Genomic DNA, 26264 nt, shown 5'->3' on the forward strand with positions numbered 1-26264 from the left:
CTTCTAGGGATTATCGTCTAAACGTCCTACCTGCCCATGACATGTTGGGATTACAAATGCTCCTGCTTACCCATCCAGCATTTACGTAGGTTCTGGGTATATGAACTCAGGCCTTGTTCACAATAAGTATGTTAGCCCACTGACCATCTCTCCCACCCAGGAACACTTTTTATTTTTGTAAGTTAAGGCAACTATCCTAATGTGACAGAAGTCATTCATAAAGACTAAAAAGAGCTGGTGAAGGGCTAGGAAGATGGCTCAGTGGTGAATGCCCTTGATGCTCTAAGACCTGAGTTAAATCCCTACAGGGATTGAACCCATGGGGGAAGGACAGAACTGACTCATGTCAAATCCTCTGATTTCTTTCTTTTGGGGATTGACTGGGGGAGAGCAGTTTCTCTGTGTAGGCTTGGCTGTCCTGGAACTCATTCTGTAGACTGAGCTGTCCTCGAACTTCCAAGTGCTGGGATTAAAGGCATGTACCACCACTGATGGGCTTTCTCTGACTTTTTGATGGTATGTGCACACATGGACACGCACAGACACACACACAGACACACACAGACACACACACACACACACCCCAAAAATAAAAGATCTGGTAAACTTAATTAGGAAGTCGTTGGTAGTGTTGGAAAGGTGGTTTTGCTGAGAATAGAGGGAAAATGTGACATTGAGAAGCACACAGTAAGTCATAAAATAGTTGGTATCAACAATTTAGGCACTTCTCAACTGTTCTTAGGCAAATGCTTTTAGCACTATAAGAAGCTGGTCATGCCGGGCAGTGGTGGCACATGCCTTTAAAAATCCCAGCATTTGGGAAGCAGAGGCAGGCGGATTTCTGAGTTCAAGGCCAGCCTGGTCTACATAGTGAGTTCCAGGACAACCTGGGCTACACAGAGAAACCCTGTCTCGAAAAACAAAAAACAAAACAAGAAGCTGGTTATGGTATGCTCTGTCTATTGCCCTGGCTACTGGAGAAGCTGAGTTAAGAGTACCACTTGAACCAGGTGGTGGTGGCACACCCCTTTAATCCCAGCACTTGGGAGGCAGACTCCCGAGTTCAAGGCCAGCCTGTTCTACAGAGTGAGTTCCAGGACAGCCAGGGCTACACAGAGAAACCCTATCTCAAAAAAAAAAAAAAAAAAAAAAAAAGACTACTACTTGATTCAAAGAGCTCAAGGCCAGTCTGGGGAGCACAAAAAGACCTTGCTTCAAGAAAAACAAAATAAACCCCCCCAAAAAAACAAAACCTCCAAACTTTAGAATACAGAATTATATATGTACTCATGAATGTATGTAAATGAGGCTCATTAGCACCCCCACCTCTAGGACTTGCAGGTAGTTTTGGTGAGGGAGAAGAGACGTCATTTTCTTCATGGTATAGCCACTTGGGCAAGATGCTCATGATCCTATAAGCAACCCTAATTAAGTTCTTTAGGGGTCCCCCCCCCAATAAAAATAAACATGAAGTAGAAAAGGGACTAATGACATGAGAGAAGGTAATGGAGTGTGCCTGACTATTACACATATTAAGAAAATAGTATAATGAAATCAATTTTGTATAGTATATGCTATACATAATGTGTGTGTGATCTGCCATGTGGTGCTGGGAAACCCAGATCCTCTGGAAGAGCAGCCAGCGTTCTTAACTACGCTGAGCCATCTCTTTAGCACCCAAATAATACATTCTTAAGTTCTTTGTACATGACAGAAATTCTGGCTAGATACTTATTACCAAGTCAACCAGGTTAGTTTCTAAGGTTTTCAAACAGATCTGAAGTGCTTCCCTCCAGCACAGGACAGTGTGTTGTTAAGTCCACATGTGCACCAGGATGCAGAAGTTGATGTCAGTTGTCTTCTGCAGCTATTCTTTTGTATTTCAAGGTACAGTGTCCGTCACTACTGGATCTGGAGCTTACAGGAATTGGCTAGACTGGCTGGGCAGTGAGCCCCAGGGATCTGCCCACCTCTACACCATCTTCATCGCTGGGATTATACATAAATGGCACAACACCCAGCTCTTTATGTGGGTGTTAGGAACTGAACTCCGTCCTCATGCTTGTTTGTCAAGCACTTTACTGACTGAACTCCTAGCCCAGCTAGGAGTAATTTTAAGAAATTTGTTTTGAATCAGATTTAGAACAGAGAAGAGTTGTATTTTCTGCCCCAACCTTAATGTTTTAGAATTTTATGTTCATGAGTATTTTGTTTGCATGTGTTTGCCTGGTGCAGGAGGATGTCAAAAGAAGGCATCAGATTCCCTGGAACTAGAGTTCCAGATGGCTGTGAGTCACTATGTGGGTGCCAGGAACTGACCCTGGATGCTATGCAAGATTAAGTACTCTTAACCCTCAAACCATCTCTCTGTCCTCCTGCCTCAGCTTTATAGAACCTTTTTAAATTTGGAGCTTTGGTATAGAGTGTGGCTGCACAGCTTGTAATCTCACTTAGCACTTGGAAGGTAGAGGCAGGGGGATCAGAAGTTCAGGACAAATGTTGGCTGTGTATCAGATTCAAAGCCAGCTTGGGCTACATGAGACTATCTAAAAAACAAATATTGTACTATGACACTATTAACAGGTTTAAAACATTTAGCCTTAAAAATACTAGCACACAAGAGTAGGGACATAGCTCATTGGTGGAGTACTTGCCCACACTGTGAAATCCAGGGTGTGAGCATTTGTACTGCATGGAATTGGAGATGGTGTGTGTGTGACTGCAGCCTTAGCACTTGGGAATGGGAGGTAGGGCAAGTTTGTCATCCCAGGCCATACAGAATATTTGAAGTCAGCCTGAGCTATATAGAACCCTGTCCCTCCTACCTCCTTCAAAATACTAGTATTTTATTTGAAAATCTTATTTCTATTTATTTTTGTTTTTTAAAAATTCTTTATTTTAGCCGGGCGGTGGTGGTGCATGCCTTTAATCCCAGCACTTGGGAGGCAGAGGCGGCCAGCCTGGTCTACAGAGTGAGTTCCAGGACAGCCAGGGCTACACAGAGAAACCCTGTCTCAAAAAACAAAACAAAACAAAAAATCCTTTATTTTGGGGCTGGAGAGATGGCTTAGCAGTTAAGAGCACCGACTGCTGTGCTGAAGGTCCTGAGTTCAAATCCCAGCAACCACATGGTGGCTCACAACCATCTATAATGAGATCTGCCGCCCTCTTTTGGGGTACCTGAAGACAGTCACAGTGTACTTACATATAATAAATAAATAAAACTTTAAAAAAAATCCTTTATTTTATGTGCACTGGTATTTTGTCTGCATGTATGTCTGTACAGGGTGTTGGATTCTCTGCAATTTGAGTTACAGATAGTTGTGAGCTGCCATGTGGGTGCTGGAAATTGAACTCAGAACCTCTGAAAAAGCAGCCATTGATCTTAACCGCTGAGCCGTCTCTCCAGCCTCTTCCCCTCTTTTATTTTTAGGATAGTTTTCTCTGTGTAGCCTTGGCTGTCCTGGAACTCTGTAGATCAGGCTGCCTCTAACTCCTAGAGACCCACCTGCTTCTATCTCCCAAAGTGCTGGTATTAAAGGTATGGGCCATCACTGCCCAGCTGAAAATCTGTTAATAGTTCAAATATTTATGCCTTTATGCTATTCTGACAAAAATGGAAATTTAAGAAAATGGACATGAAAGTTTATTTCTAGCCCTGAAAGAACAAAATTATTCAGTCATCAAATACAGCAGTTAATAGCAAAGTACAGTTGATTATGTTAGATTAAATTAAAAATAGAACGCAATATAAAATCTGAAAACAAAATGGAAAAAGGCTACTTTTACCCAACTCAACTTCTACCTACCAAAACAAGGAAAGCAAAACAAAAAATAAATAAAAAAGTGACTACTTTCCAAACAAATCCTTTGAATTTCAATCAGTTACTTAGTTATTTTCCTTGGCACAGAATAAGCCTGTGTGACAAGGTTACAAGGGTATCATTTCTTTTTTCTTCCCCCCTCCCCCGCTCTTTAGGCAATATAGAGCAGTGAATGAGTAACACTTGAGTTCTTTCAAGGCCAGGCCAGTGCTTGCTTGAATCTGTTCATAACTCTAATATCAAACACAGCATCTTTGCCTGAGTGGCCAGCAAATGGACTGACAAGAGAGGGAATGTGTGTACATGTTTCCTACACACATGCTTCAGAAACCACTTAAACATCTATCATAGAACAGCTGTGAAAGACCAATCTGTTCTGTATAGTGCTATGAGATTCTGTTAGAAAAACCAAAGACAAATATTTAACAAGATTTTAGCATTTTTTTTAAAATTTGAAATTATACAATACCGTCAAGTAGTGGCCTAGATACTTTCTATTTTTAGTGGAGCAAGGTATCAAGCTTAGGGCTTTGTGCATGATAGGCATATGATTCACCATGAGCTACACCCCTGGTCCCATTAACTACAGTCTGAATCTACATTAGAAAAAAATTTAAACATAGGACACATAGGATTCCACTACTTGGGCAGCAGAGGCAGGTAGATAGCTGTGGGTTCCAGGCTAGACTTGTCTGAGCTAGCCAGGCCTATATAGAAAGACCCTGTCTCAGAAAAGAAAGAAAACATTTTATGAGACTGTGTGTATGTGGGAGTGTACACTGAGGTCAGAAGCCAATGAGAAGGAATCACTTCTCTCACTCTAGTGACTAGGCTCCGCAGACAATGCCCTTGCCCACTGCTCACTGGCCCCATAACATTCTGACAATTTATTGATTACAGATCTCAGTACGCTTCTAAGATTTACATATTCAAAACTGGATACAGACTGTTTCAACACCTATCTTCTAACTCTAACCATGGTCTGTCTGATAAGGTCTAAAAGCATTCAGGCAAGAACACAGTGCATACACATGAGCCCATGAAGAAATATTTCTGGGCAGCTTAAAGCTGCCTGTCAAGGCACAGCACGTTTAGGACTGGTGGTCACTGGATACATGTCAAGCAGTGTAATCTTCTCTGTTGAAGGGAACTCAATGCATGAAGACAGAGCTGTGCTAGCCACGGTGCAGCATGCTGCACTTGCGCTACTTTTCACTGTTCTAGGTGGGTATGGTATTCTGCAAACAACGCAGCAGAAGAACGAGAGAAGATTCCTCTGCGGCCACCACAAAGTCTGTTAAGGTAATAAATAAGCGGTAAGTCAAACAGTTCCTAACGGCATAGGAGGACTACTAAGGGAGGCTCCGATGGGCTCTTACTCTAAGAGATGGCAAAAGAGGGAATACAGAGGCAACTATTAAAAAAAATATGAATCTCAATTCATACAATTGTCTTTCAACAGGATCTCAACATTTTAATTTAAAATGAATACTAATAAATCACAATTCTATATTGCTTTAAAGATTATTTTGTTTAAAAATGACACATCTCAAAATTAACCATTACTATTAGCTATTCCAGGTTAGTTTATCCAGGTCAGGAGAGAATAAACCACAGTGCAGCTCCCTTAACCTCGGAGTCAGGTTTGAATGAGAGTCCGTTGCCAGCAATGGACATGCATATAACCATCCAGGAAACTTTAAGAACAAACCCCAGACTGCTTGTGCTGCACACAGGCCTGTGTGGAGGGGCAGTGGCACTCTGTGACTGAGCAGTCCCACCATGTAGCTGGCTCTCTTCTACACTGCAGCACTGCCATCATAATCCATCCAGTCAGCTGCTTACAAACAATGCTCTTAGCCAGAACTCAAGAGGCAGCACAGCTTCCCACTACCAATAAACCAGTTTGCTCCTGTAATTTAGTGACAGTTGTAGGAAAATACAGTCCAGAGGAAAAAGAACTCACATGGAAAAACAGCCAGTAAGTGCTCTAGATGGTGACTTTTGCTGAAAACTTTTCTGCTTATCAAAAACCCCTAGTGATCTCTTCTTATCCTGTATTCTAATAGAAACAACAGGAAATGAAACCCTGTCCCTTCCCCCAACCCAAAGAGCAAACTTATTCATTCATGATTTGTACTCTGCAGAATGGCAAGGCAAGCATGTGTTACTATGTTCTTTGATAAACCTGGACCGACCACAGGGATTTTCTTTTCTATGGCTGCAGGACTGTAGGATAGACAGTAAAGCCTCCTCCACAGGCAAAACAACAAAGCCATACAGAGGGGCAGAGAAGAGGAGGACAGGAGGGAGAGAGGGCAGCTAACAGTTACACTACAGGTCACAGACCTTTTATTAAATCTTTAAAATAAAAAGTATTACTAACAATATGAACACTGCAGTTTTCTTCCTCCAGTTTTTTTACAATGAATACCCTAGTCATTTGGAAAAACAAACACTAAAGTACCCAACACCTCATATGATCCATCAAGTCCTGTGCTATTTCCTCTCTCATAACAGTGAAACACTGATAATGGGTTGGAACACTGTAGACTACAAGAGTCTTTACAGTGTACTGCCATAAGCTTCACCTCTACAGTATTGACATTTCATTATTACAACTAGCCTAGAACTCAAGGTTCAAATCTCACTTGGTTTCTGCTAGTCCCAAATATTTTTCCTTTTAATAGGAAAAGTCTTTTAACTTTAAATTCTGAAAATTCAATGGTTATTACTTGCCCTAGAGGGTGGAGGGGGTGTATGTGAAATAAGGGTTGATTCAAAACTGACACCTAAAATAACAACATATACAGACACTCATTTCCAAGGAAACACAGGGAGGGGAACGGCACCAAAGTCATAAAGCCCTCGAGAACAAGCACAAATCACTTTGGTTCCAAAAGCTTCATATGAGGAGAAATAGGCAGAAAAGACAAAATGGTGAGAACATACAGTCAGTGGGATTTTTTTTTCTCTGTATCAATGATTTAGTTATAAATATAGATTATTAGTCCTCTTTCTATACATGTAACAAATGTCAAACTCACTACCATGAAATTTCTAAAACTGACTCTTTCACATTTGTTAAAAAAGGTAAAAATCACATACTTTCCCCCTTTCAGTTTAAGCTCAGAACTGAGATACTACACGTATAACAGCTGGTCCTAACTTCTATAAAAGGTTAAAAACACGTCAAGCTCCTTTCCCAATATAAAGAGCTACATAATTTTATCACATCTGCCTTGAATTTAGGCATAAAAAAACTAAAAGCAACAATGTAAAAGGAACAGGTTAGAGGAAAGGAAGGTTATGAAGAGAGATAAGACCAGCAGATGAAATATTCGGGAAAACTCGAATCTGACATTCAAGTATGGGAAATACCCCAAAGGAGACAATGACCAGGCTCCACCATACTAAGAGTCATCAAAGCAGTGTGCAAACGTCAAGCTGGAAACGTCTGCTGGAAAACGGAAGGCTAGTGAGGCAGTCCACAATTCCTTTTGGACCCTAAAGCAGGGGCTCATTTCAAAGTCACAACTCTCTTACTGCAATTTTCTCTTGGTCATCTTTAGAAAATAAGTTTGTTTTTTTCTCCATGTGATGCAGACGGTCTCTTTACACCCCTCAGAGTAACAATTTCATGTATTAAAAGGCTTCTTTTAGAAAATGGATAAGGGAGCAGTTGACCTCAGCGACAACGTTAGCGGTTACTCTTCATTGCTTCCTTAGCTGCCAGGATCAGTGGCGTCAAGCTAGATAATGGTTTGGCCAGTTTCAGGAAAGGATGCTGCCAGATGGAAGGGAGAGAGGAAGCTTAGAAATGGTATTTAGAAACTAAAGCCCCCAAATTACCTCTGGATCATCATTTAACAACTTAAAACCCTCACACGCAGCACATCACTTTTACAGCTCCAAGGAGGGGTGGCTTGTGTGTGGTGTATGAGCTTGCTTGTGTCTGTACACTGTCATCATATCTGTGTGCATCTGTGGAGGCCTGAGGTCAATATCAGGAGCTCTCCTCTGTCACTCTTCCCCTTAGTTCCTGACAGTCACTAAACCTGGTGTCCACTGATGGGTTAAGCTGACCAAACAAGCCCTAGGGGTCTGTCTATTCCCACAGCACTAGGGTTTATATACATATATTGCCACACTTAGCTTTTTATGTGGGTGCTAGGGATGGAAACTCAAGTCCTCAAGTGTGTGGCAGGCACTTTATCAACTGAGACATCTCCCAGCCCTGGCTTTCTGAGCTAAGGTGTATACAGCTTATCCTGGCCTCAAACTCACAGCAATCTTGCCTACTACTAAGAAGTTTCCACCTTTCTTTCCCTCTTCTTCCTCCTCCCTCCCTTCCTCCTTCTCTATTTTTCCATTTTTTGAGACAAGATTTCTCTGTGTAGCCCTCCCTGGCTGTCCTGGAACTCACTCTGTACACCAGGCTAGCCTTCAACTCAGAAATCCGCCTGCTTCTGCCTCCCAAGTGCTGGGATTAAAGGCGTGCGCCCCCCCTCCCCCCACTGCCCAGCTTCTTTTTATTTTCTTAAATTACATTTATTTAGTGTGCAACTGCGTTTATATGTGTATGTGTGTGTGTGTGTGTGTGGGGGGGGGTGTTCTAGGGATTAAGCTTAGGCATTCAGGCTTGGTGGCAAGTACTTTTACCCAGAGAACCATTTAAGCAATATCAAACAAGTTTTGCTAACTGCTTAACATTTACAGATTTATGGAGCCAGACAGAGCTCAGAGAGTGCTTGCCTTATATGTATAAAGCCCTGGTTCATAGCACTGCATAGGCAGGATGCTCGAGATCATTCCCTAGCTTTAAGCACATTATTGAGCAGCAGGCCGGTTTGGGCCACATATAAAGAAATGAATAAAAAGATAAAACTTAGTTCTTCAGAGTTAATAGTCATAGATATCCTCATGATAGAAACGAACAGGTCTAAGAGTTGACTAAGTAGAAAAACTTACTACAATAAAAAAAAATATGGAATTTTAGGGGACAAAGAGATGGTTCAGCAGATAAAAGCACTTGCTAACAAGTCTGATGACCTGCTTCCCATCCCTGAGACCTACTTGGTAGAAGGAGAGCATCAACTCTTCCAAATCTCCTTCAGGCATATCTGTATGTGCACACACGTGTACACACACGCGCGCGCGCGCGCACACACATACACACACACATTCTAAAACAAACTACTAAAATCTAAAATGCAGCAGCTGCCGGACTCTCAGCAAATAAACAGGGAAACATCAGCGCCACCAAGTTCATCCCCAAAAGTTACCTTTACCAAACTTACCTGTAACAGTTCTTTGGCTGAACCCCTTTTCTCCACATCCATTTCCAAACACCGATTTAAGAAATCCCGAAATATTGGGGAAAGTTTTTCTGGATTCTGAAGTTCAGGAGTTCCATTTGTTGCTATCAGGTATAATGCCTAAAAATAGAGCATTTTGGCATATTAAGGTCTCTTACAAAATGACAGTGCATCAAGACTCACACTCTGGCCTCTCTAAGCCTGTACTCTCCAGTGGCAGTGCTTTCTTTCCATATGCAGGAACCAGAAAGGCCAAGGGGCTTTAGGCTCCTCACTGCTCTTCAGAACTTCAGCACCCACCTAACTCATGCACCCAATGGCATATGGCTCTCTTCTTGTTTCAGTGCCAAGGATGTGCGGGCAACTCTTCCTCATTCTGTCACTAGAGCTCTTTGTGTTGGGGTCTCTAATGCTACTCTTCTCCCAATCTGTGGTAACTTCAGCAGCCACAGAGAAGCAGCCACATTCTCCAACCTGTTTTCCTAATGCTTCTGCAGATATATGCTTCCCGACATACTCTCCTCCCTTCATCAGTACTGGTAGCTGCAGTAACAAATGCACTCCACAGTTTATCTTTTGCACTTGTAGTGCCAACACCAGCAACTATGGGACCCTGATCCTCCCAGGAAGGAGTGGTAGAACCTTATCTTCTAAGATGCTGAAATACTCAGTTCAATCTACTCTTTTGTGTGAATACAGGCTTTACCATTACCATTTAGGCATCTTATCTTAAGGATCTAACTTTCCTCTATTCTTGGAACATAGTGGCCAAGGTTCATCAGTGAGAACCTTCTTGCTATACAGAGTACCTAAATGTGTAGGAAAAGGCACCAAATGGGCTGCTATATGACTCAATCAAGGGTTCTTCCTTAGCATTCATTATGCTGTGGGTTCAGTTCTCAGCACCACATACAACTTTGCGGTAGTGGTACATATCTGTATTTTCAGAACTTGGGAAGTAGAGGTAGGAAAATCAGGAATTCAAGGTCAGCAGGGTGTGGTGGTACACGCCTTTAATCCTGACTCTTGGGAGGCAGAGGCAGGTGGATTTCTGAGTTCAAAGCCAGCCTGGTCTACAGAGTGAGTTCCAGGACAGCCAGGGTTATACAGAGAAACCCTGTCTCGAAAAACCAAAAAAAAAAAAAAAAAAAAAAAAAAAAAAAAAAAAAAAAAAAAAAGCACCCACAACCCACTGTAATACTTAAATATAGAAAAAGAAAGAGATTAGCTCTCATCAACCATATATAGTCAAAATTCTTATACAATGGTTGACACAAGCAAGTACCAAGTATGTTTTGAAGAGAAGAACATTTTTTGGGTCCTGAGTGATTGCTGCTACGTGGGACAACTTGAGTTAAATCCAAGAACCCACAAGGTAAAGGGGTGGGGGAACCATCCTCATATAACGTCCTCTAGCCTCCATGCATGTGCTGTGGCAAGCATACATGCAACCCATGCTTTTAAAGAGGAAGCAAACTCAGTCTGTGCAGTCAGGCCAGGTCTTTATTAGTCTTACCCGCAGAGGATTTTCATTGAGGTATGGAGGCTCTCCTTCAACCATCTCGATAGCCATGATGCCCAGAGACCATATGTCAACTTTGGGACCATAGGCTTTCCGTGTTACCACCTCTGGTGCCATCCAGTACGGCGTTCCAACCATAGTACTGCGTTTGCTCTGTTCAGGAGTGATCTGGGCACAGAAGCCGAAATCAGCTACAGAAAAAAGCAAAGCCCCAGGATTAATGGCTTCAAGGGGAGCTCCACATATCCTCTTCAGAATAAAGCAAAGCACCAGGGTAAAGGCTGAAGCATCCACATGTCCACGTCAGTAGATATGGCTGCACTTCCACCATTCAACCTCTTCTCTGTAAAGAATGTGAAAATAGGGCTGGAGAGATGGCTCAGTGGTTAAGAGCGCTGACTGCTCTTCCAGAGGTCCTGAGTTCAATTCCCAGCAACCACATGGTGGCTCACAACCATCTGTAATGGGATCTGATGCCCTCTTCTGGTATGCCTGAAAACAGCTATAGTGTACTCACAAACATGAAATGAATAAATAAATAAATATTAGAAATAAAAAGAATGTGAAAATAAAGCAAAGTAGGCTAAGTTTAAAGTTTTTTGTAGGTTCTGACTTACAAATAATTTTCACACTTACTTTTGATAACAACATATAAATTATTAGGCATTGATCTTCTGAGTAACTTAGTTCTTAAGAGTTAAAATTGAAAGAGGTCTAAAAACTTTATCTAAGGTGAACAATTAAATTAAATGCAATGATTAAATCTGGACATGTTAAAAACATGAAAACTACATTTCTTTCTTTTTGGTTTTTTTTTTAATACTTTCTTTTAACATTTATTTTGTGTATGTAGGATGCATGCCTGAATTTAAAGGACAATTTTCAACAATTCATTTTCTCTCACTGTGTGAGTTCTGAGAACTGAACTCAGGTTGGCATGCTTACTGGCTGAACCACCTGGCCAATAGAAACTTACATTTTAGCAAAATAACCAAAGCCTGAATCACTATGCATCCAACTTAGCAGAAGGCTTAGAAAAGTCCACTTAGCTTTTCTAAAAGATACTTAACTGCAACTGCACATGGAAGGCACTCCAAATATTTTATTTACATTCAAGAAACAAGAGGCCTACTGTAGTACTCGGTGCTAAACTAGCTGGGAAAAGAAGTTACAATTTTTTCTTTCCTTCTGATGTTAAACCCATTTAACTCCTTATTTTACTTTTTAGATTTTATTCAGACAGAGTTTCATGTGGCCTGGGCTGGCTTTGAACTCAAGATATAGTCAAGAAAGGCCTTGCTGTCCAGGCATGGTGCACATGCTATTAACCCCAGCCGTTGACAGGGAGGCAGGAGCAGGACTGTGCCTTTGAGGCTGGTTGACACAGTGAGTGCAGGGACAACCACAACTATCTAGTGAGTGAGACCCTGTTTCAAAACAAAAATAAAAACATCAATAACAACAAAAACAAAACTCCAAAGAGAAAGACTTCTATCCACCTCTGGCACTTCCTACCTCACCCTTCTGAGTGCTAGGATGTGGTACCATGTCTATCTGGCACCCACTGACTCCTTATGGAACCTGTTACAAGTGGACTTGCAACCCTTAGACATTAATTATATATTTACTATTTGTAAATAATATTGATGAACTGCTTGACTTGTTTTATTTTATAAATTGTTTTTAAAAACTTTATTTTCTTTTTTTTGAAGATAGGGTTTTACTGTGCAATTAGACTGGCTTTGAACTTACTGGAATTAAAGGCATGTGCTACCAGAGCTGGCTTTATTGCTGGCTTTGTGAAGATAGGGTCTCTTACTATAGTCCTCAAATTAGCTGATCTCAAATTAGCAGCAATCCTTCTACCTCAGCTTTTTGGGTTTTTTTTTTGTTTTGTTTTTTCTTTTTTGTTGTTGTTTTTTTTTGCCTCAGCTTTTTTTTTTAAGGATTATAGGCATGCCCCATTCCAAATTATTTTTATATTATTAAATATTAAAATATTTAATATCAATAATAAGATATTAAGTATCAATGGTCTGCTCAACATTTGAGATAGTTTAGTTTTCCCTTGTAAGGTTCTGGTACTCTTTCATATATATATATACATATATTCAGCAACTCTATATGAGACTATTAAAAGTGTAACAGCTGGGTAAACTAGTATTTATAGTGAAAATGAGTGTTTATAATAAGCCAGGGACATCCCAAGTAATCTTTAAGAAGTTATTTAGTATGTGTAGGGGAGAGAAAAATGAATATACATACACACACACACACACACACACACACACACACACATCTTGAGGCTAGAGGAGATACAGGATACTATCTCAAACACAAAGGGGGTTGGAGCTTGGTAGAATAATCTAGGTTTAGTCCTCAATCTACATAAAAGTGGGTGTGGTGGGACCCCTGTAACTTGAAAGGCAAAAGGCAGGACTGCTACAGGAAGCATGGCCAGCCTAGGCTACACAACAATTCCCATAGCAAAAGAATAACAATTTTTGATTACTAAATAACATTTTAGAGAATATAGCTGAGAAAGGAGGGTGGGGTGGGGAGCAGGCTCTTTTAGCAGATCAGATTTAAAATAATCTTGGTTTCTTGATTCAATGCTTTGAGCTTTGAAGCTAGAGAATTCTTGCTGAGTCCTCCAGAGGGTTTTGTTGGCACTATGGGATTATGGTTGTCTCATGACCTTCCTGCAACTGACAGATAAGATCTTAGGAAATGGAGATTGTTTTCCATGCACTCCTGAGGTCAAGGTCACACAGTCTTCCTTTAATTAGGCTATCTCCACAAAATTCTAAGAAGGTGAAGGGGAGGGCCAAGAAAAACACTCCAAATAATTACAGACACCTAGCCGCATTTCTCCTATAAGCAGAATTAGTATCAAGGTAGCCCAGACATGGGTCCTCTGAATATTACTTTGTTTTAATCCCAAAACTAATTTCCAACATTATTATTTTCCTTATTGTATCTGTAGAAACAGACAAAGAGATCAAGTAACATGCTCAAAATATTCACCAAGTAGTAGCAGCTTTGCTATGAACACAATTTGCCCAGTTCACAGTTTAACAATCCACCCACCCTTCACACAATCACAGGTATATTAATAAAAATCACTTCATTGCTACTCACTAAGTTTAACTGAGCCTTCCATTCCCAAAAGCACATTGTCACTTTTGATGTCTCTGTGGATCACTTGATTAGCATGTAAAAACTCCAACGCCTGTAAACACTGAACAGAGAAAACAGCTATCAATGAAACAACCCAGCAAGTCTAAGGGAGGCCACATAGAGCTGCAATGGCCTGAGTACTGCTCTGTCTAGTAGGAGACTCTCTAAGAGTTAACATTTGTAGAGAAAAGAAATTCTCTCATCTGCAAAATTAAGAAATACAAACAAAGCCACAACTTTGTGTGGATGTGATGCAACATGACTATAAGCTAAGCACTGGGAGGCTCCAGGGCTGTACAAAGCAACACTATTAAAAAATAGCCTCAAGTCAGGCAGTGGTGGCATGCGCCTGTAATCCCAGCATTTAGGAGCAGAAGCACATGGATTTCTGAGTTCGAGGCCAGCCTGGTCTACAGAGTGAGTTCCAGGACAGCCAGGGCTACACAGAGAAAATCCTGTCTCGAAAAAAACAAAAAAAATAAAAATAAAAATTAGCCTCAAAACCAAGGTTTTTTCCACTGTCTGCCCTTGAACTCTACCATGTAGCAAAGATGTTCAGAACTCCTGATCCTCCTGCTTCAACTTCCACAGGCTGGTATGCAGGGATGGGCTACTATACCAGGCTTATTAAATAATGCCTCATTCATTTTCTTAGTCACTGCTTTTAGAGCGTTGGGGAGGTAGGGTTTTTTCCCATAGCCTAAGCTGGCTTGGAGAGTCCTGCTGCTTCAGTCTCACAAAGTCCTAGGACTACAGGTACAAGTCAGTGCACCTGGAGGTGGGCTTCCCACCTAGAAAAAAATTTTATTTTTTTCTTTTCTTTTCGAGACAGGGTTTCTCTGTATATCCCTGGCTGTCCTGGAACTTACTCTGTAGACCAGGCTGGCCTCGAACCCAGAAATCTGCCTGCCTCTACCTCCTAAGTGCTGGGATTAAAGGCGTGTGCCACCACTGCCAGGCACATTTCATTTTTAATTATGTGTGGGAAGGGTAGTTTTGCACAAGTCCACTGCATTCAGAGGGCAGAAGAGGAAATAGGATCTCCTGTAGCTGGAGTAGTTGAAAGTAGCCTTGCCGGGCGGTGGTGGCGCACGCCTTTAATCCCAGCACTTGGGAGGCAGAGGCAGGCGGATTTCTGAGTTCGAGGCCAGCCTGGTCTACAGAGTGAGTTCCAGGACAGCCAGGGCTACACAGAGAAACCCTGTCTTGAAAAACCAAAAAAAAAAAAAAAAAAAAAAAAAAAAAAAAAAAAGAAAGTAGCCAGATGTGGGTACTGGGAACCAAACACTGGTCTTCTGAACAACAGGAAGCATTCTTAACCACTGAGCCATCTTTACAAGCTCCATTTCTCACTGATTTTCAAAACTTCTTCAGTGGCTTCACTTGTAAACTGTTGACTGGGCCTATTCAACTTCTAGGTCTTTTCAGGTTTAAATGACTAAAGCTACACTGCACTTGTTAAATATACACAGGTTCTTGAGAAATTATGGCAACATAAAGAGGACTTGTGAACAGACATAGGGTAGGCACACACTTTTAATCCCAGCACTTAGAAGGGAGAGGAAGGAACATTTTTGTGAGGCCAGACAGAGCTACAGAGTAGGACCTTGGCACACAGATACAAGAATGAATTGTGATTATTCTCATTAGAAACTGATATACTTCAAAGTCTAATTAATGTAAGCCATGGAAAAAGTAGGTAAGATTTGGATAGTTTGGCTCTGGCTCAGGGCTTTAGTTGGCGCTCTCATACTTTCACTATACACACAGTCTGATGAGATGAAGTCTGGCAGGGCTCAGTGGCACAGCACTAGCACACAGGAGGCTCTGGGGCTCACTGCCAGCACAACAACAATGAGAGCCCTCAGTATAAAAGAATAACTTTCCCCTGATGCCTCACATCAGAAAGCACTGAGTAAAAAAGACTAGGTTTCTCCCTTCCTTAAATAGAAAAGGAGATTTTAGGAGAACTGGAGAGATGGCTCAGAAGCTAAGAGCACTCACTGGCTACTTTCCCAGAGGCACTATGGTCACAGTGGCTTCAGTCCAAGGGATCCAATGCCCTCTTCTGGCCTCCTAAGGTACTGCATGCACATAGTACACATGCATACAAAATACCCGTAAGCACAAAATAAAAATAAATAAAATCTCAACAAAACTGTTTGGTCTAGTGCTCTTAAATATCAGAGAACACTGTAAACTGTGAGTGTGAGAAAAAGTCAGTTGTAGTTTCTTAAAATTTATTCCCATCAGAGTGGAACAAAGTCTGTACACCATTTATAGCAACTAAAAATCTGACTGGAGAGATGGCTCAGAGGTTAAGAGCACTGACTCCTCTTCCAGAGGTCTTGAGTTCAATTCCCAGCAACCACATGGTAGCTCACAACCATCTGCAATGCTGTTTGATGCCCTCTTCTGGTGTGTCTGAAGAGAGCAATGATGAATACATAAAATAAATAAATAAATCTTAACAAAACAAAACAAAAACCTAAAAATCTTATTCCAAATACTCAGCTCCTCACTTAAGGGGGAAAAAAAACCCAATCACCCAATCAGGTTCTCATAAAGGATAAAGGGTAGGAAAACACTTATACAAATGTACAAACTGTTACAGTTCTAAAATGCTGGCACATAAAGAAAATCAAAGTGAATGGATGATAGAACATCTTACACCAACTTTAGATCAACTGAGAAGAACTGCTGGGAAAAAAACCTAACAAATACTTAAATTTTAGCCAGCTTGTAAGTGACCAAACATAAGCATGCTCTTAAAGGGATGTGTGCTATATGGAATAGAAAAGAGCTTAGCTGGTAGAGTGCTTGCCAAAAATGGATAAAGTCCTGGGAATATCTCCAGTCACACTGGGCATGGTGGTTCGTGCCTGTAACCCCAGCACTCAGGTGGAAGCAGGAACATCACAAGTTCATCCTCCTGCAGACTGTTTGAGGCCAGCTTGGACTACATGAGGCCTTATCTTACATAGCAGTTGGTTAATATTTTCTAAGAATCATGTTTTCAACACCTTTAATAAAAGCTGAAAAAGAACAACCTCATATATGCTATGTTTCCAATTCACATATGTATTATTGTAGTCAGCTGAAAGCTAAAGCCAGATCTCAGACAGCACAGAATAGTCCTGTGAACTTAGCACTTTGGCTTAATTGAACAGCAGTCCAGACATTCATTAGTAAATACAAAGGCCAGTGAGGTGGCTCAGCAGTATGTATGCGCTTCCTGCTGCCAAGCCCAAAGATCTGAGTTCAGTTCCCCAGACACACATGGTGGAAGGAGAGAACACACTCCCACCAAGTTTTCCTGTGACTTCCATGTATGTGTCATGGTATGCACATGCTTACACATAGGCATACACATATAAATAAATTTTTTTAAAGATTTATTTATTATTATAAATAAGTACACTGTAGCTGTCTTCAGATGCACCAGAAGAGGGCTTCAGATCTCATTTTGGGTAGTTGTGAGCCACCATGTGGTTGCTGGGATTTGAACTCAGGACCTTAGGAAGAGCAGTTGATGGGTACTCTTACCCACTGAGCCATCTCACCAGACCCATAAGTAAAAATTTTAAAATCTGTAAGAAAACACCTAGTCTCTTTACCTTCAGTGGTCTATACTAAAGCCAAGGGCAATGCACTGATACTTCAGCAAACATGTCTTTTTATCACATTGGCTCTACTTTTCTTTTCTTTTTCTCTTCTTTTTCTTTTTTCCCGAGACAGGGTTTCTCTATGTAGCCCTGGCTGTCCTGGAACTCCCTCTGTAGATCAGGCTGGCCTCGAACTCAGAAATCCACCTATCTCTGCCTCACAAGTGCTGGGATTAAAGGCATGTGTCACCACTGCCCAGCCTCTACTTTTCACTACTGAATTACATTTTTTTTTTAAAGGGAGGGTGGGGGGCTGGTGAGATGGTTCAGCACTGACTGCTCTTCCAAAGGTCCTGAGTTCGGATCCCAGCAGCCAGATGGTGCCTCACAACCACCCATAATGAGATTTGATGCCCTCTTCTGGTGCATCTGAAGACAGCTACAGTGAATTATGCCAGAGCAAGCAGGGCCAGCAGGGGTCCTGAGTTCAATTCCCAACAGGCACACATGATAGCTCATGATAGCCATCTACATAACTACAGTGTACTCATACACATAAAATAAAAAATAAATCTCAAAACAAAACATGGGCCTATGGGGGCCATTCTCATTTAAAAAAAAGGGAGGGTTAAAAAAAAGGATTTATTTATTTTTATGAGTACACTGTTGCCCTCTTCAGACACACCAGAAAAAGGCATGGGATCTCATTACAGATGGTTGTGAGCCATCATGTGGTTGCTGGGAATTGAACTCAGGACCTCTGGAAGAGCAGTCAGTGCTCTTAACCACTGAGCCATCTCTCCAGCCCTGAATTACACATTATTAATGCTATCAGATTTTACTTTGGAAAGTGTCCTATCTGAATGATATAAACCATTATGATCATCTGCCTGTGACTTCCGTCTCACAGGACTAAGTCTTGTTCCACTGAAAGGAAAAAGCTAAAGTTCTGCCGGAAAGTGGTGGTGCACGCCTTTAATCCCAGCACTTGTGAGGCAGAGGATTTCTGAGTTCGAGGCCAGCCTGGTCTACAGAGTGAGTTCCAGGACAGCCAGGGCTACACAGAGAAACCCTGTCTCAAAAAACCACAAAAAAAAAAAAAAAAAAAAAAAAAAAAAAAAAAAAAAAAAAAAAAAAGCTAAAGTTCGTTTCGTTTTTATCAGGGACTGGGCCACACTATGCAGTCCTAGCTGGACTCCATGCCGAGCAGGACTGAAGCTCTTATCTGATGAAATGATAGAGGAAAACCTTCCAGGATACAAAGAAAAAATTCTCTGCTCATAAAAATCTTTCTTCTTTTCATCCTTGCTAAGCACACATCTCCCTGATGTCCAAGAGGAAGACAAACCCACCTCTCTGCATACGGCTGCAATCTGCGCTTCGTCCATGCAGGTTTCTGTTACAACATCAGTGAGGGACCCACCAGCAAGGTACTCCATTACCACAAACAACTCATCTCCTACCAGGTAACTGAAAAAGAACATAAGAAATACACATGCCTTTTTAAATTTTTTTTTTTAAGAACATGGCTTGCTGCATTGAGGAATTAAAATGTGAAGCACAATAATAAAAAAACCAAAGAGCCACCAGTTTCAAAACTAGGAATAGCACTAGACAGGAAGAATAGCACAAATTAAGATGTCCTCCTCTGGGTGTGGTGGCATATACCTTTAAATCTAGCATTGGGAGGCATTGAGGCAGGTAAATCTCTGTGAGTTTAAAGCCAGCCTGGTCTACACAGTGAGTTCCTGAACAGCCAGAGCTATATAGAAAGACCCTATCTAGAAAAAACAAAACAGAATAAAACAAAAAACAAACAAAAAGTGAAAAAATTAAGATGCTCTCAGCTGGGTGAGGACAATTGAATCCCAACACTGCGGAAATAAAAAGATCACCCTGAATTAGAGGCCAGCAGGGGAAGATACTTGTCTCAAACAAAACAAAAAAAACAAAGCAAAAAAAAAATTCAGAATCGTTTTATAGTTATAGTTTGCACACACTGTTTGAGTATATATATGTATGTTATTGTAATTAGAATAATCCAAGGGAAACAGTATTTTATTTAAATTAACTTGTGTTTGAGTGTTTTGCCTGCATATATGTCTGAGCACTAATGTGCATGCCTAGAGGCAAGCAGAGAGTATTAGATCCCCTGGGACTGAAAACAAGAGTTGTGAGCCACTTTGTGGGTGATCAGAGTTAAACTCCAGTCCCCTGTAAGAGTAGGTAGTGCTCTTAACCTTTGAATCATCTTTCCAGCGCTGTGAAATTAACATTTTCAAAAGGCAAGAAAAGGAGTGGCTGTAGAGGCGATTTCCTGCCTTTCCAGAGGATCTGAGCCTGTTTCCCAACACCCACAATGGAAGGGTCAAAAATACTTATGACTCCAGTTCTAGGGTTTTGACACTACTCTGGCCTCCACAGGCACCGTCATGCCAAGTAGTGCATAAACAAACAAGCCGACATACACACATACATACACATCGGTAAACATTCTTAAAAGGGGACGAGAAAGTGATGTAACCATATTATATATAATTTAAAAAAAAAAAAGAAGATTCCAAAAAGAAAGCAAGGAAAAATTTGTTTCTTTATAGTCCTCACAAATTAGGCTTAAAGTCTCAAATTATATTCTAAGCAAATTTAAATACAGAAAACCATCTGTAATCTTATTATAACTAATATAATCCATGTTATTATTCACTAAAGTAAGTGTGATTCCTTTTTGGGGAGTGTGGGGGGGTTGAGACAGGGTTTCTCTTGTGTAGCCCTGGCTGGCCTTGAATTTAGAAATCCGCCTGCCTCTCTGCCTCCCAGGTGCTGGGATCAAAAGGCGTGCGCCACTACTGCCCAGCTGTGATTCCTTTTTTTAAATGTCATTTGTATTATACACAATTTTCTATTCTTTCTATAGGAAGTAACATTGGCAACAGAACCAGCTGGGCATGGTGGCACAGGCTCTGATCCCAGCTTCCCAAGAGGCCAGGAAGCTACGTAAAATAAAAACTAATCTTAGAGTTTAAAAACTTGGTGGCTGGTCATCTCTGAGATCACAGCATGTATCACTGCCAGCCATTCCTTAATGTTTCTGCTCTGTTCACTTCAGTAAGTTCAAGTGCCATCAGCAGTCCTTCAGGGAATGCCCTCTCTTTCCCGTCAAGTGAGATCGAGAAAAGGCCCTGAGTGCAGCCGACTGCCTCAAATCAAACTGCAAATTTCTGTACTTTTTAAAAAGATCATAAAGCACTAACAATAAAATTTTATTTTGCTTTGTTTACATGGATGTACATGTACAGAGGCTGGAGGAGGGACCTGGAAGCCCTGGATGCCACGGGTATGAGCCATCATGTGAGTGCCAGAACCACCCCAGTCCTCTCGAAGGCTCTCACCTCAGCATCTCTCCAGCCGACAGTTCCAAATTTTCATTTCAGTGTATGTTTGCTACTTTTTTCATTTATTTATGACCTTTCACGCATATGTTTGCCTCAATGAGTTTATGTGTACCTGTGAGTGTTAGCAGAAGCCAAAGCAGGGCGTGGGTCCTCTGCAGTTGGCTTACAGGCAGTTGAGAGCTGCCCCGTAGGTCCTGACCCTCTCCAGGCCCACTTTCTCATTTTTTACTTTCTTTTTAAAGACATGCCCTCATCAGGCCCACTCTGAACTCTCAATGCTCCTATCTCAGCCTCCAAGGCTGGGATTACAGTGATGATTCACCACTCCTTAGTTGATCTCACTTTTAAAGAAAATACTCATATTTACCTGTCCAAGAAGTTAACTATGTTGGGATTCTTTAACTCTTTCATCACCAGAATTTCATTAATGATCAATTCCTTCTTTGGTTGTTTCTGTAAATTAATCTGCTTGATAGCAACCTGTAATGAACATATTTGAAGCATCAAGATAGCATTCCTAGTTCTCTAACAAAACCACCAGCACCAACTAGTTGGTAATTCACCATGTACACCTCACACAGCGAGGCTGTGCCTTGCTCACATACATATTTTTACATGTATACAACTTTTACAAAATGTTTGGTGATACAGATTCTAAATTATACTTGAATTTCTATTTAAAACATTTTTTAATTGGTACTTTGTTTCTCGTGTGTGTGTGTGTGTGTGTGTGTGTGTGTGTGTGTGTGTGTGTGTGGTTGCACATGCTGAAATAGAGGGAAGGAGCTCAGGATAATGAGTGCCCATTCCCACAGAGCCATCTCACTGACCAACCCTCGATTTTTTTCTTCAGGTTTACTAACCATCCTAAGGTCAGGCTATATAAAAAATTAATTTTTAAAATTCAAAACTGGCAAATATTTTTAAAATATTTCTTTATTCATGATACTAAACATATTCATTCTTTGTTGACCTAACATAATAACTGCTAAGATTTGACAGATTAATTCATATACCATATCTAGGGCTAGGGAGACAGCTCAGCTGGTAAAGCTCTTCCAACCACCAAGATCTGAGTTCCTTCCACCCCAAACCCTGCTGTGGTGGCATGCACTTTTAAAACCCAGGGCTAGAGAAGGGCATGCAGGCAGACCCCATGGCTTCCTGGACAGCCAGTCTCTGGTTATTATACACTCATGCACATGGAAGCATGCACTCATCTCTTAAAGAGACAAAGAGCTAACAGACAGACATGCAGACTTGAACAGTAGCTACCTCTTGCCCTAGGGCCACATCAGTTGCAGTAAAAACTGTTCCAGAAGCCCTGTGGGAAAAGAAGACAGAATGAAATCCAAGTTCTTTTTTTCTTTTTTAAAGATTTCTTTATTTATTTTATGTATATGAGTACACTGCAGCTGTCTTCAGTCACACCAGAAGAGGGCATCAGATCCCATTACAGATGGTTGTGAGCCACCATGTGGTTGCTGGGAATTGAACTCAGGACCTCTGGAAGAGCAGTTAGTGCTCTTAACCACTGACCCATCTCTCCAGCCTGAAATCCAAGTTCTTAAATGACTGCATTTACACAATTCAAAGATTTCAGACTTTGAACAACTAAAACAAGATTTAACATGTTAGACTCAAGAGTTACACAAAACGAAGAGGCAATCCTTATGGCCAAAACTTACTTACACATGAAGTATTTCAGAGCTATAAAAATATAGAAAAAGCAGCATACACTCACAAATCTACTTCTGTGCTTAAGGAAAAAGAAGTGGTGTAGTGTGTTGGTACACACCTGTAAGCCCAGCTCTCTGGGGGTGGACACAGGGAGTTTGAGGCCAGCCTGGCCTATATATCTATATAGTGAGTTCCAGGACTGCCAGAGCTATATAGAGAAAGACCATGTCACACACACACACACACACACACACACACACACACACACACACACAAACAAAACCAAAACAACAAAAAGCAACCAAACCAAAAATAAAAAAATCCAAAACAGAAGAAAACCAAAAAAATAATCCCTTCTCTGCAAAACAAAGAGATATGGCAGGGGTACATGTTTATGATCCTGCGCAGAGTGCAAGGCAGGAGGGGGAGATGCTGACTCAATGCTAGTTGGATGTCAGAGAGTCTGGCTCAAGAAATCAAAACTCAAACCAATCACCAAAATCAAACAATGAACCATGACAAACTTGAAGGCTACCTCCTACCCTTGGTAACAAGACCCTATGGTCTATGTTCTATGTGTATCCTGGATTTGATGTGTGGAAAGAATATCTATGTCTGTACAGATATAGCACCTAATAATAATAAAAATATAAGGTAGGACATTCTGGAGGAAAAAGAATTCTGGGACAGAGCCAGGCAGGAAATTCACATGGGAAGATGTGGAGACAGACACATGGTATCTGAGAACAGGTAACCAGCCAGGTGACAAAACGTAGGTTAAAATAATTGGTTATCTTAGTTATGATCTAGTCAGAGAAAAGCCTAGATATATGGTCAAGAAATTTGTAAATATATTTTGAGTGTGAGTCTTTTTCTGAAGCATGGGGCTGGAAGAAAGAACTAGGACCTAACTTTACAGATGTGTACCATTCCTAAGCATTTTTCTGAACTTCTAATCACAAAAAGACATGGGCATGTTTCTTAAGAAAATATATTTGACTTTATTTTTAAACCTCACAATGTTTTATCTCATGAACTTCTCTGCAATTTCAACACTGGATTTATGATTGTCATTCATAACATAAAAATTATTCTTGTTCATTATCATTATTACTATGTAATTTATAATTGTGCAAAAATACATAAGTTAAAAAAGGCCAGAGAACTAGCTCAGTAGTAGAGCTCTTGCCTGGATGCAAAAAGCTCTAGGTTTAATCCTCTGTATTGAAAAAAAGGTGACTTTCATTTTTTTGTTATTAAAGCCAGTATAAGATTTGTAGAGAGAGTCGGGCAGTGGTGGCACACGCCTTTAATCCCAGCACTTGGGAGGCAGAGGCAGGTGGATTTCTGAGTTCGAGGGCAGCCTGGTCTACAGAATGAGTTCCAGGACAGCCAGGGCTATACAGAGAAACCCTGTCTTGAAAAAAAAAAAAAGACTTGTAGAGAGAATAAAACAAACAAACAAACAAAAAACCCCAATACTACCAAAAGCCTGCAATAAGTAATTTAATTGTCTTTAAAATATATTATGAGTGTAATTTTTCTATCTATCTGATCTCTCACCACCACCACCTATGGGAAATAACATACAGCAAAAAGCAATGAGAACCACACAGTGACACACAGCTGTAGTCCTAGTATCAGGGAAGCTGAGGATGGAGGATCACTAAGATTTGAATTACAGAGTGTATGTGGGGCAGCCTGGGCTACATAGGGAACCCTTATTGAAGAAGATGATGATGGAGGAAGCAAAAAGGAGGAGAAGAATAGAGACAGGGAAGAGGGAGACAGGTCTCACTATGAGCTAAGGCTATTCTCCAACCTGTGGCAGTCTTGCCTTAGCATCTCAGGTGATGGCTCTGCAAGTGTGTCATTACTTAGAAGTGCAGTTTTATTTTAATATACATACAACTGTGTTATGTATTTACAATCTCCCATGCAGAACAGTTCTGTGCTCAGTGTCATAGGGAAGTTTCATACTGAATATGATGTCAGAAGAGAGCAACACTTACCCTTGCCCAATTTTTTCGTATCTTGTGTATTTTTTCTTAGGATCCCCTATGCTCACAATAGTTCCTGTTTTAAACAAAAAATAGAAACCAGTCAAGCAAACTAAATGCAAACAAAATTTGACAATTATTCCTTTGAATGATTTACATTGATTATAAAAGTGCTTTTCCATATACCAAGCTTCAAAAATAATTAGCTTTAAATAATCAATAGTAAAGAAAAATAATTAGGGACTGGAGAAATGTCTTAATGGTTGAAAGCACAGGACCTGGATTCAGTTCTCAGCACCTGCATAGTGGTTCACATTCACCCAGAACTCCAGTTTCAAGGGATCCAACACCCACCTCTGACCTCTGCTGGCACCAGGTATGCACTCATACCAAACACCTCCCCACCCCCTCACACACAGGCAAAAGGCAGAATTTTAAAGTTGAAAAGAAATCAAGAAGAATAAGCAATAAAAGGTGGTTGCACTTTTCCATCAGTTAGACTGTTTGGTTTTCCAGACAGGGTTCCTCTCTCTCTCCCTCTCTCCCTCTCCCTTTCCCCTCCCCATTCCCCCTCTCCCTCCTCCTCTCCCTCCCTCCTTTCTCTCTCTTTCTCTCTCTCTCTCTCTTTCTTTTTTTTTTTGAGACAGGGTTTCTCTGTGTAGCCCTGGCTGTCCTGGAACTCACTCTGTAGACCAGGCTGGCCTCAAACTCAGATATCCTCCTGCCTCTGCTTCCTTTGTGTGTCTTTGTCTCCTGAGTGTTGAGATTAAAGGTGTACGTCACCATGCTAAACAAAGTTAGACTTCTTAATCACTTTCTTAGAAATCATGACATTTTTGTACAACCAATTGTCTTGGTGAACCTAAAACTCATGGAGTCCTCAGAATGGAGGAGTATAACATTACTAATTTAAAAACTAAAAACAAAACAAAACAGGGTCTCATCTATCCCAGGCTAGCCTGGAACTCACTATGTTCCTGAAGATAATCTTGGACTTTTTTTTTTTTTTTCGAGACAGGGTTCTCTGTATATCCCTGGCTGTCCTGGAACTCACTCTGTAGACCAGGCTGGCTTCAAACTCAGAAATCTGCCTGCCTCTGCTTCCCATGCGCTGGGATTAAAGGCATGTGTCACCAACTCCAGACCCTCTTGCTTCCACCTCTCAAATGCTGGGATGCAAGTATTTGACATCCTATCCTATTTATGTAATTCTGTGATCTAACATCTCAGTGCATGCTAGGCAACTAGAACTACTAAGTGAGTTCTATCCTCAGCCCTTTTCTTAGACTATTATTTGAGATAGCCTTGACTAACTCAGAACCTACTCTGTAGCCTAAGCTAGCCTTGAAGTCATACCAATACTCTTAGCTGTCTCCTAACGACTGAGATTTCACATAAGAGTCTTCATGGCCATCTAGGATTTTGATAAAATTGTGAAATGACTTACTATCAGAAATAACAAATGAATAAATAGCAGAATAATCCTTAAGTGGCTGTTCACATGCTTCTAGTCCTTCTTCTACTTTTCTGTATCCTTATAAAAACTAAATATACTGAAAAAATCTTCAATATGCTAAGAGATATTAAATTCAGGAAATTGGGGAAAAGTCGTAATTTAAATTCAGTCAAATGGGAAAAAAATGACAGCACTGTCACCTGCTCAAGGTAAGATGTAACATATGCCTGGTCTACAGAGTGAGTTCCAGGACAGCCAGAGCTATACAGAGAAACCCTGTCTCAAAA

The 26264-nt window shown here is 40.9% G+C and overlaps 1 protein-coding gene across 3 annotated transcripts in view; it reads right to left on the bottom strand.

Moving 5' to 3' along the window:
• Window positions 1-3623: 3623 nt before the first annotated feature.
• The window catches only part of Pak2 (p21 (RAC1) activated kinase 2), a 69300-nt gene continuing 46659 nt past the window's right edge, over window positions 3624-26264 (bottom strand). For all 3 annotated transcript variants that reach the window (XM_031363635.1, XM_031363634.1, XM_031363636.1), the window contains 8 exons: window positions 24534-24597; window positions 22117-22165; window positions 21209-21321; window positions 18802-18919; window positions 13806-13905; window positions 10659-10855; window positions 9125-9262; window positions 3624-7611 (listed from right to left, as the gene is read on the bottom strand). In XM_031363635.1, the coding sequence (XP_031219495.1) occupies window positions 7525-7611; window positions 9125-9262; window positions 10659-10855; window positions 13806-13905; window positions 18802-18919; window positions 21209-21321; window positions 22117-22165; window positions 24534-24597 (866 nt within the window). In that variant the 3' untranslated portion in view covers window positions 3624-7524. The remainder of the gene's footprint in view (window positions 7612-9124; window positions 9263-10658; window positions 10856-13805; window positions 13906-18801; window positions 18920-21208; window positions 21322-22116; window positions 22166-24533; window positions 24598-26264) is intronic.

The sequence above is a fragment of the Mastomys coucha genome, unplaced genomic scaffold (genome assembly GCF_008632895.1).
Source record: "Mastomys coucha isolate ucsf_1 unplaced genomic scaffold, UCSF_Mcou_1 pScaffold12, whole genome shotgun sequence".
NCBI classification, from domain to species: Eukaryota; Metazoa; Chordata; class Mammalia; order Rodentia; family Muridae; genus Mastomys; species Mastomys coucha.